The sequence below is a fragment of the Elgaria multicarinata genome, chromosome 12 (assembly GCF_023053635.1).
Source record: "Elgaria multicarinata webbii isolate HBS135686 ecotype San Diego chromosome 12, rElgMul1.1.pri, whole genome shotgun sequence".
NCBI classification, from domain to species: domain Eukaryota; kingdom Metazoa; phylum Chordata; class Lepidosauria; order Squamata; family Anguidae; genus Elgaria; species Elgaria multicarinata.
Genome location: NC_086182.1, coordinates 19,502,685 through 19,514,937, shown reverse-complemented (window position 1 = coordinate 19,514,937; position 12,253 = coordinate 19,502,685). Strand labels below are relative to the sequence as shown.

Genomic DNA, 12,253 nt, shown 5'->3' with positions numbered 1-12,253 from the left:
TCACGAAGAGTCGGAAGCGACTGAACGAATAAACAACAACAATTTCCAGAAGACAACTGACCAGAGAAGATGACTGTTTTTATTTAGGTTCAGATTAGATCCCTTGATGTTATTACAATTTTTGAATTTTCTGATGTTTGGGGATTATATCTACACAGATAAAACCCAGTCATCTCTGGCTACATGTCCTTATTCTACATATCTGATGCAATTTTGAAGTTCATATTTATTAGATAAAATCTTGGGTGAAGTAGTGTGATTCATTTGTTTATTCAGATGCACAAGCTTCCTCAACCAAACAGGGGTTGGGCACACCTAGTTAAGACATGATGATCTGTCTGGAAGTATCTCTGTTTGAAACAAAACATTAAGGTATCTTTTCTATTTCCCTACATTTATTCATTTGGATTTTTAAAAAACCCATTAGGTCCAAGCCCCAAGAGAATAAACTATTTTTAATTTTCCCTCTCAAACAACAAGCTTGCTGCCTGGTAATTTTTTCCTTGGGCTCAAGTGTCTTTATTGTGGGCTATTCAATCAGACAGGACAGAGATGCAAAATAGGAGACAGATCACTACAAATTTCTGTCCAGAAGTATGGCTTAAGTAACCTCTAACTTCTGGGGCTTAAATAAACCTATATGATTAATGTGAAACATGCATGAGTTACTTATTAACATTTTCCCTTTTCCTTTTATGTCTAAGAACCATTTCTCAGTTTGTAGGTTTTTTTTCTAGAAGTAATGGCTTTGACAGATTTAAGCCTCCCGTCATATATAAAGCAAAATACATTTTTACAATACCCATGTAACGTAAGTATTGTTATTGAAGGAACTTAAAGAACTGAGATCTAGGTTTGTGGCAGGATTGAAAAACCTCCTTTGAGTAAAGGAGACTATGCCTGATGGCCTGAAGGGAAGAAGAGCTAACCACTGGAGTGGTGGCAACTCTTATTTGCACCCTGGAATAAACATTTGTTTTAAAGGTCTGGTTTATTGTTTCTCCCCAAGATGCTGACACATTAATATCACATATGAATGGTTTTATTTAAAATCTTGGTCTCAGCAAATGTACATTCTGAATGATGAACTCAACTGACTGAAACTGCATATTGAAAACACTGCCCTGTCTATCACTTTCTCCTCAGTAATGTAAGTCATAAACTTGCTCAGATTTAGATTCAGTCAGTTGTTCATTCAGAGTCTCTTTCTAACCAGTGAATAATTTCAAGTACAGTATTAGCTTATGCAGAAAATAATTATAGTTCCTGGATAGTGAATGCACTTAGACTTACCAGTTTCCTTTTTGGCAGAACATGAATAGTGAGATACATGAAAAAGTCAAAATAAAGGGATTGCAATGGGGAAAAGTTGTCTCAAGGGTAAAACTCTCTGAAACATGACATAATTTTAATGCATTCCTTTACCAACACATTCTAAACCATTTCAGTAAGAACACACGATTGTGTGAACACCATATAGCAGGAAGCCTGTTTTCATCAAGGGAACATTATAGGTATCAAAGAAAAGTGTTACCAAGCTTTGAATACAATGGGTATTACATAACCCATGATTACTTGTTTGGAAAACATTCTCCAAAAACAAATGTCACCATCAGACTAGCCTCTTGGGGAAGGATAATAGATAATAGCTATTATCCAGCTATTAAAACAATTTAAGTCTGCTTTATCTTTAATGGAACTGTTGCAGAAGTTGCAGTTGTACACAAGTGCCTGCTGCTATATACAACATTTTCTTTTTCCTGAAACCTGGCCAAGTGAGTTCTTAACTTGTCAGGCTGATGATATTTGTACTGTATATTTTGGCAAGCCAAGATATACTTTCAGTTTTTGACAAATGCTAGATACATCAAGGTTGCCTGGATTTCTGTTGCTACTGTTACAATTCACTGAATTTTGAACATGGTTTGAGGTTAAAAAGTCGGAGATTTTTTTTAAAAAAAATATGCTCAAAATTCAAGTAACAAAACATTACTGATGAAGACTTCTTACAGGTTGTGAATTAGATCAGGAATGGTCCATGTTGTCTAAACACGAAGATAGAAATGCCTTTACCTTATGTGATAGGCTTGCAATAAGCTTTAGAAATGGCCAAATACATTTCATAAGCCCCATTATACATTGCATTCTTGTTCTCCATTCTTTCAGATTAAGCAGTAAGATGCCAATGATGGCACCAATCTGATATAATTATATTACATGCTGTCAAGTGTTCAAAGAGCTTCATATACATTATCTAGTTGTAATCCTACAAGCATGTAAGATATATTATTATTCATAATAATATTAATAATATTTATTACATTTGTATACCACCCCATAGCCAAGGCTCTCTGGTCAGTAAGAATTATTATATATTTCTTTTACTTTGCTTCTAAAATAAAACGAAGGTTGATTAATAAGTTTGATCAGCATTTCAGCAGTCTTGCCAAATGCTGAGAGCACAACAAGATGTTGACATGACTATTTAGTCTATCTTATTCCAAGTGTTCTGGCTAAGGAAAAGTTTAGAATTCTTCCCAAACCCTGGCTCTCCATAAACAACTAGCAAAAGAGATGGAGCCCTCAGCTGCTGGCTGTTGCAAGCAGTTATTAGTTTTATGGCAATTGCAGGGGACCAAGCTATCCTCTCACACTTCAGTAGCCACAGTCCAGCTGACTTACGTAATGCAATTCTTCTTGAAAATGAAAGGAGCAGACTTGCAGCAGCCACTAGTTCTCATTCTAGAGGGTGGACCCACAAATGTCTTTCTTCCCATTTCTGACATCACAGACCAGCTATGGCTTACCATAAAGAGTCATATTGGCTTTTTCTACATTTTGTTTCATTTCAGCATGGTGAATAGCTATCTTACTGTTCAAGGCCAAGGGTTGACATTTATAGAGTTTGTCCGTTCACTGGCGTATTAAGACCTAGTAATGGATTTCAATGTATCATTCATATATATATATATATATATATATATATATATATATATATATATATGGCTCAGCTTAACCCATGAAGTGGTATATAAATATTCTAAATAAATAAATAAATAAATAAATATTCACATCAGCAGACATTACAAGTGAGGCACACACTGGTCGATACTTCCCCTAAGTCATACCAATCTTAAATTCTTGAACTGATGATTCAAGGTTATTTTGAAGCAGAAACATACTTGTGAGAAAAGTAGAAAATAACGTTACCTGATACGCTCTAATAAGAGATTGGACTGCAAGGTGATCTTCCACCAATTTATCTACATTCGGCTGTGCTTGAACCAGAGATTGTGCGTGTGTCAGTGTTGATAGGCTAGTACTTAATGGAGGGGGGCTTTGGTAAGCGGTACCTGGAGCAGCTCCAGCATTGGCATTGCGAAAGAATATGTCCCATGACTAAAAAAAGAAAAGAAAAAGAGAAGTTCAGTTTAGGGAATCACATCTTCAAACGGCTTTACATACCTTTTTCAACATGTCAAATGTAAGTGCAAAAAAGGGTGGAGGAATTAAATCACCGCAGGGAGAAATCCAAGCATCCAACATCACTCCAGTTAGAACTCTAGCCCAGTGACAAACACAGACACACCAAAGCTACTCACAGAGGACTGCTCAGCCCTTCCTGAATACTCCCAGCAGGCTTCTAGCCTGCTGCCATCACACACACCCTCCTCGCCCTCACCAGGCACACAGCAGCATCCCTTCTTAAATACATAAAGCTCCAGCCAGTGCACAAACCAGCACATGACCAAGACCAGGAAAAAAAAGTTGGATTCGTTCTTCAAGGCTTGCTATACCTCTCCTTTAAAAAAAGAAGAAACCCTATAGGCTATGAACATCCAGCATGGACGCCATCCTCAGAGTAAAAATCTGGATCCTGAACAAGCATAGGAAATCAGAACTACTTTAGGCAGCAATGCAGGCCTTTCCTCCCAGATGCCCTGCCTCACTGATAGCTCATTGGGGAACAGTACTAGGGTGACCATATGAAAAGGAGGACAGGGCTCCTGTATCTTTAACAGTTGCATAGAAAAGGGAATTTCAGCAGGTGTCATTTGTATATATGGGGAACCTGGTGAAATTCCCTCTTCATCACAACAGATAAAGTGCAGGAGCTATACTAGAGTGACCAGATTTAAAAGAGGGCAGGACACCTGCAGGTTTAACTGTTGTGATGAATTTCACCAGGTTCCCCATATATACAAATGACACCTGCTGAAATTCCCTTTTCAATACAACTGTTAAAGATACAGGAGCCCTGTCCTCCTTTTCATATGGTCACCCTAGTCAGTATTAGCCCAGGAAGACACAGAGTTTCCAGGCCTGATGAGAAGACCAGCTCAGGCAAGCATGGCAGTGCGTGTTCTGTGCATTCAGCGACCAGTATTAGTAGATATTTAGCAATACATTCTAAACACAGAGGAACTGTGCCTCCTGCCCATATCATAGCACCACACATGACATATAGGACAGTTTTGGTTTTTAAAAGTGTTTTAAAATTATAATAATAAAAAGCAACAAAAGCAAATGTACATACAATTGTAAGTTTGAGGAAAAAGACATAAGGCTGTAAATCAGGCTTCCCCAATGTGGTACCCTCCAGATGCTGTGGACTAAAACTCCCATCATCCCAAATTTGGTGGCAGTGACAGAAAGGGACTTCTCTGTGGCTGCTCCGAGGCTATAGAACTCCCTGCTGAGGGAGGCCAAGGTGGCTCCTACTCTTCTTTCCTTCTACTGGCTGGCAAAAAATGATTTTATTCAAGCACACATTAGGCATGTAACCTGGTCTGTTGGGGTGGATGCTGTTTTATTTCATTGTGCATTTTAACTCTGTTTTTAATGTACTTGGTTTTTTATTATTTTAATCAAGTTTTATTGCATTTTCTTATGATTTTTAGCCATCTTGAGCTCCATTTTTTGATCAAATAACCAAATCTTTCAGCAAGTGCTGATGGTAGTTGGTGTCCTCCAGATATTTTAGACTACCTGTTGGGGAAGGCTGCTGTAATGTTTGAAAATGAGTCAGCTTCTTAATAAACCTGTTTCATTTTTAAAACATCTTGCAAAGTCAAATCAATTTTGTTAATAAAGTGGTATCCCTGACTCTTTTAAGGCATTCTGAGACTTGTGGGAATAGTGATGTTATACCATTTTGAAGATTTTTTAAAAGCTTTCTTTCTACAAATGAATATACTCCTCCATATCTAGAGACCCATGAGTATGCAGAAACTATCATCCTGTTTTGCTTTCAAGCCGATAGGCATGGAGGTCATCCAGGATGAGTACTGGAGCGAATGATAGCAGTAAGTACAGCATAAGCAGTGGTTACAGTGATAGTCATCCAACACATTTTGGGAGACAAAAAGAACTTCAATGTGGATATATGACTAGCCCTGGAAGAAAGCACATTATTCCCTGGCAAGTGGTTCTTTGGAGCTCATGTCCATTTAATACTGTAGTATCAATCCTGCCCAAATGCTACTGAATCTATTTCCAGCATCTTCTACTTACGTAAATTGTAAGCCACGAGACTACACAAGGAGAGTGTTTGGAAAAGATCCAGACATGCAGCAACACAGGCCTTGATAACAAAGGACTACATGACTAGTTCTATGGATCCACTGAGATTTGGATGTGTTTCTTGAATAAGCCTTGCCATGCCAGATAGCAAACCTCTTTTGAAATGGAGGTCAAGTTCTATAAACCCTTTTTGATGATACAGTGGCCTGCTGTTCGAAGGGGGGGAAAAAGAAGAAGCTTCTACTGATTTGCTGAAGGTTCAGACTTCTTTGAAGCAGCTCATTGGATTCTGGCCATAGGCAATTTAAACAACAATTCACATATAGCTGCTTTGGCAGGGATGTATCTTATTTCTTTTGCCATAGCTCATGAGGAGGACTCACAACGGTCTTACCATAAAATCTTTATCCTCTATTTTGACACACATTTCTCAATAGACAGTCATGAATGTGGTAATAACTGATAAGTTACATGTTCTTTACCCAGAGGACAAAGAGCATAGTTCTCTAAAATCTCTCCAATAAGCCTCTCCATCTCGCCTTTCTTGGTTGAAAAGGCAGGTTTTATAGCTGTATTTACATTCTTATACCTAGAACAGCCTTTGCTAGTATGATAAACTCATGGTTATAACAGTGCTAAGTAGTAGATTTCCAAAACAAGCAGAATGTTTTAATAGAATACAATGTCACAATAAACAATGCTCAGTCATGACAGTATCACCTGGAGTATAAGAGATCTAGGTTGTTTGTGTATGTATGACTGTATTGTTGGTTTAAGATAACCTGAAATACAGCAGGTCTTGTGCATACAATATTTTTCAAGACAAAAAAGTATGTAATTAAAACACATGCTAGGGCAGGGCAGGGCAGGGCACTTTCTTTAATCAATCACAGAAGATTAAGAAAGACCAAAAACGTTTTGTCATCACCTGACAGCACTTGATGTCATTGCAGAGTGGAAAGTGTGACTCACTTGTTAGAACATTTGAAGGGGAAAAAAGGGTCAAGGGGGTCAGTGGAGATATAGCTGTCCTACAAGAGGACAACCCTTCAGTAGTTCTTGTTAAAAACTTTTAACAAGACAAATGTGCAGTTTTTAACTGCTGTATATTGTTCAAATATATGACTGATATGAAGATTTGAAAGCACTTCTTTTGTGAAGGGCTGTTGATCTGGTACATATAAATATACCAGCGCAAATGAAAGCCAATATATGACCTATGCTCTACTTAATTCAAGTAGGAGAAGGCTGACATTTTCCATCACAAACAACTGTTAAATGATCACCACTCTACAAATCATATTAGATTTGTAGCCTTTCCACACAATTAAAACCATGCTGGATTTTAGTTTGTATAGTCTCATCCCAATAGATAAACATGTTATCTGTTGAGTTTGCCCAATAAATTGAACTGGTAATAACCCCTTTCCTTCATGTGTGGACAAAGGATGGTAACACAAGGCTTGCAGATAGGAATTAATATGACACAAAAGCGTGCTCTAGATATTTTCTGGCTTACACGAACAAAAGGACAAATGCAACTTGCAAACACTTGACAACTTCTTTGGCTAAGCTGACTCTTGTATGCCCCTGTAATAATCAAATATACCATAACAACTGTAACTGCTACGCAGTTGCTAAGTTAAATAAAAGCAAAGCAGCACATTTTAATGAAAACATCTTTATACAGTGACTGGGAGAGTCCACAGTGCCTATGTCTTACTCTTCTGCGTGTTAATCCTTCAACAAATGGATTTTGACAATAATTATGACTGAATCACATGCCAATTTGACCATGCCTAAAAAGCTATAAGAAAGTTTAGTTTTCCAATTACTAAATCCCACACTGAGAAATAAGTCCTTCTCAGTCATCTTGGCTGCTGTCAGCACATATCCTTTAGTCTTTGCAACAGAAATCCTTGTTCCCTATGCCAGCATCCTTTCTGTAACTGGTCCGCTGGGGTTGCCGGTTCACGAGGGAAACTCCCTTCCCCCTGCATCAGATCCCCAAAAGAATTTACGTTTTTGAGTCCTTATGAATATGGGAATATATTCACAAACGTTTATTTTTATTGTAAAGGGGTCTTGCGCAAGTGTGCAGGCTGCCTCTCCACTATTGAACCCAGCATAGCCATATCCCCCTCTTGTCAATGACCTTGTCAATTTCTTCCCTGCCCCTAAAGTTCCATCTTTCCTCCAGCCATCAGCTGCTTGCCATTCCCTGCCCTCCTTCTCAATTTCTTCCCTGCCCCTAAAGTTCCATCTTTCCTCCAGCCATCAGCTGCTTGCCATTCCCTGCCCTTCTTCACACTTGCAAATTTCAATGCACAGCAGAAACTGAGTGGATAAACCTACACAAATTTCAAGGGCAAATGGAGAGTGATTAGGTAAACATATGCAAATTTCAAGGCAGACAAGTGAAATGGATCACTAAAAATATGCAAATTTCATGGCACAACAGTAAAACAGATGGGGAAATTATGCAAAATTCCTAGCACTGGAATGAAATTAAAATTAAAGAAATTTAAAAAAATACTATTTACAAATTGTGAATCTGCTCAGAACACTCTGGTGTCCTTTTTAAAAGATTTCTAAGAAAACATTTTTTAAAAATCTATCCTGAGGTCAATGGTGCTAAGAAGGGATGAGGGTGAATAGTGGCAGCAGATCGCAAGGAGCAACAGGTGTTTTTGTCACTCCTGCTGTGTGGCTCTCTAGATGTTCCCAACAACCCACAATAAGATCGTCCAGCCACGTTCGGACATCACAACAAACCACCCAATAGAACTATAAGCCACAGGTTCTCAAAAGCAAAAGCAAGCCATGACAGAAAAGCTGCTCCAGGTTCGGACGTCACACTAAGCCTCCCTGCATCCACCCATTATAAGAACCCACTGTAGATTAGATGTGTGAACCAGGTCAATAGGAAGAGAACAGGGTTGAAGAAACTCAGGGCACAGAGGGAATGAGTAGTGAGAATGGTCAATAGTACCAAATGTGGCAGAGAGGTTGAGGAGAGAAGGGGAGTAGAGACATTTCTATAAGATAATGAGATCATGAGTAGTTTCAGGGGGAGAGAGTGCAGGCAGAAATCCAATTTTAGAGCAACAAAAGAGGAGTTGGAAGAGAGCAAAATCAAGGCAGCAGGAATAAATAGCACATTATAGTAGCTTGGAAGAAAAAAGTAAGAGATTTGATAGTTGTTGGAATGATCAAGGAGAAACTATTAATGGGAGAAATTAAAACATGGTGCAATTTTGTTGTTTAGAAGGGGTCAAAGGAAGATGTGGAAGGGCAGTTGTCTGACAAAGAAATACTGGCAAAAAGAGGAGGGGAGGTAGAGAGATTGTGGTAGATGGATTTTGCTCATGAAAAGGCAAAGCTATATCCTGGGCTGAACATATGAGAGCTTTGTTAGAGCATAAAAAAGAGGCACAAGAACTGTTAGAACATGTACACATCAGGATTTTGCAACAACATTGGTTGGCCAGGTGGCAAAAGAGAAAAACACGTCTCCTCTATGAGGAAAGGTTACAACATCTGGGATTGCTTAACATAAAAAAAAAGGCGAGTAAGGCAAGATATGACAGAGGTGTACAAAATTATGCATAGTGTGGAGATGGACAGGGAGACATTTTTCTCCCTCTCTCATAACTAGACCATAATATTTCATGGTCATCCCATGAAGCTGATTGGAGGGAGCTTCAGGTTAAATAAAAGTAAGCAATTTTTGATGCAGCACATAGCTGGACTACAGAATTCATTACCAGAAGAGGTAATGGACACTAATTTGGATGGCTTAAAAAGGGGATTGGGCAAATTCCTGGAGATCAATGGCTACTTGTCCTGATGACTATATGTTACCTCCAGTATTAGAGGCAGTATGCCTATGTACACCACTTGCTAGGGTAAAAATCTAGAACAGTTCCTGCTTTAGAAGTCTGTGGTGAACTTGCAACGGAACAGGGACATCCTGTTTGTGGATTTCCCATGGGTAGCTGGTTGGCCACTGTGTGAACAGAATGCTGGACAAGATGGACCTTAGTCTGATCTAGCTATGTTCTTATTTTATAAAGGACTACCATTTAGGTCTTTCCTTCCTCCAAACATTTTAGCAAGATTAACAGAACTAATATTAAGGTAACTTGAATTTGAGAGGAGGGCAGTTCAGTGAAGCAGTAGAACAAACAAGTCAAGTTGAAGAGATGGAGGAACTGATAGAGGAAACCGCAGAGTCTGAACAGTAAGTGACGTAGGGAAATGATCCTTCCAAACAAATCATAGCAACAATAAGCAAAGTCACTAGGAGCGGGGTAGAGAAAGGGTGTGCAAATCAGGCAGTGGGAATTCCCCACTGGAATGTTAGAACCTCAAAGATTCTTCTTTGTGTCCCCTTCAATGGGAAATTCCCTTTTTCTGACCTGCACATTATCTTCTTTGGCTTCATCTTTGGACTACCTGCTGCTTCACTGAACTGCACCCACTGCCATGAGCATTCCTGATCTCGTTGTCTTCCCCTCTTTGAAAATAATTAAAAGTGGGTAAGAAATTTCTTAAATAAATATGAGTGTGGCAATGGTAGTGGGCGAGAAAGTCAGCCGAAAGGTAGAAACCAAAGGAAAAGGTTAAGGGAAGAAGGCAGAGGTTATCAGTAAACCCAGTCTTCATTTTTGTGCCCTGTCTGTGCAACATCCCTAACTGAAAGCAGCTGGCCTGAGCAACAATGCTCCTTGGACATCTTCTGCCAAGACCCTTCCCATCACTAAATAGCAAGATGCTCCAGGGGACACTATGTTATCACAGAGGCCTCTGGAGAGTATTCTCTTATTTCACTTTAACTGGCACCTGCTGCTGGAAAGTAACACAACATTTCTAATGGCAACTTTAAAGTTAGAAATGTCTTTCAACACATTTCATACATTGTTAGTAATTACATCAAAAATTACAACTTTGTGGGTAAACATGATAGAATAAGACAAGTTACAAAATATAGTGCAGTGAGTCATAGACTGAGTTACAATCAGATATCTCTGGTTTGAAAATCACCTCTATTGTTAGCTCACTAGGTGGCCTTAGCCAAGCCATCACCTCTTAGCCTCTGCCTCCACCTGCAACACAGGGATCATATACTGACCTACCCTACAGTGTTGCTGTAAAGATTACAAGACAATGTGTGCAAAGTATTTTGAACATTCTCAAGTATTCTGGTTGCTTTGTTGGATTATTATGGGTTATTTAAACAGTGGTTTGTTGCCTTACAGGTCTGGCAAATGTTCAAACAAACCATGGTTCATTTTCTTAGCCCTCTTGACCCGTTTTCCTTCTCCCTTACCAGATTCCTCCCTGTCTTTGCAGCATTGCAGAACTGGCATGTAAAGAGGCTGGGTCTTTTGCTTGCTACCTCTATAGCCTTGCAAAACAACTCATGATACTGGGTTCATACATAATAACGAATGATTTTTTAAAAAAACCCCACAGTTCACAACCCAACAACAAACCATAGGTTCTTTTCATGAGTTGTTCATAGTTAACCCATAGTTCTGGGTTTGCATGTAATGACAACTCACAATCCAACAAACCTAACATTAACTTTCAAGGTAAATAGGATTTATTTATTCATTTAGGAATAAATATAGCATCCGGAAAGAAATAGACAGCTTTTCACTGTCTAGCTCCTTCCTATCTTTCCCCTCTCATCTCACACTATTGCCCCGCTCGTGCTCTTCGCTCCTCTAATGCCATGTTTCTCACCTGCCCAAGGGTCTCTACTTCCCTTGCTCGGCTTCGTCCATTTTCTTCAGCTGCCCCTTACGCCTGGAACGCTCTTCCAGAACATTTGAGAACTACAAGTTCAATCGCAGCTTTTAAAGCTCAGCTAAAAACTTTTCTTCTTCCTAAAGCTTTTAAAACTTGATTTTGTTCTGACTTTTATACTGCCTGTTTGGTGCATTCTCTTCCCCTCCTTATTGTTTTATTATGATTTTATTAGAATGTAAGCCTATGCGGCAGGGTCTTGTTATTTATTGTTTTACTCTGTACAGCACTATGTACATTGATGGTGCTATATAAATCAATCAATCAATCAATAATAATAATAATAAAAAATACCCCTTAATTTCTTTGCATCTTCATAGCTTATTTTGGCACCATTTCTTTTGTTTTTTCGCATGGTATATTTAAAATGGATGGCTAGATAAGCGATTATTTTAATGATTACTCTCCACAGCACTTTAAGGATGTGTATAAAGGACATGTTTCCTGAGAGATGAAAGCCAATTTTGTACTTGTTTTATTGAAAGTGATACACTTTTGACTGTGCAGTTGTTATTGGTGCCAACTAGACAATGCCTGTGCTCATGAATGAGCATTCACCTGTTTGCCATTTAAGCACACATGCAAGAAAATAGCTCAAGGTTAAACTTTATCCCACAGCAAATCTTTTTCAAAATAGCTCTGAAGGATATATGCCCAACCCTGCACGTACACCAGACTAAACAACATTCTTGGTGAAACTGCAAAATGGTTATCTTGTTACTACCAGAAAGATTTGTATAAAAAATCTGGGAGTTCAGATGCAGCTTCTGAAAATGAGCATTTATTTTGCTCACAATGCTTTAAATTATACATGCAATTAAGGACATGGCACCACATTACACACTGCTGCTAAGGCTTCCTGTAGCAATCATGCCAGAAGCAATGCCCATGTTTACATGTTTTCCAGACCCGGCGG

General features: G+C 38.8%; 1 protein-coding gene across 2 annotated transcripts in view; it reads right to left on the bottom strand.

Moving 5' to 3' along the window:
* OGDH (oxoglutarate dehydrogenase) overlaps positions 1 to 12,253 on the bottom strand; it is a 58,856-nt gene that overhangs the window by 36,257 nt on the left and 10,346 nt on the right. For both annotated transcript variants that reach the window (XM_063139567.1, XM_063139568.1), the window contains exon 3: positions 3,211 to 3,399. In XM_063139567.1, the coding sequence (XP_062995637.1) occupies positions 3,211 to 3,399 (189 nt within the window). The remainder of the gene's footprint in view (positions 1 to 3,210; positions 3,400 to 12,253) is intronic.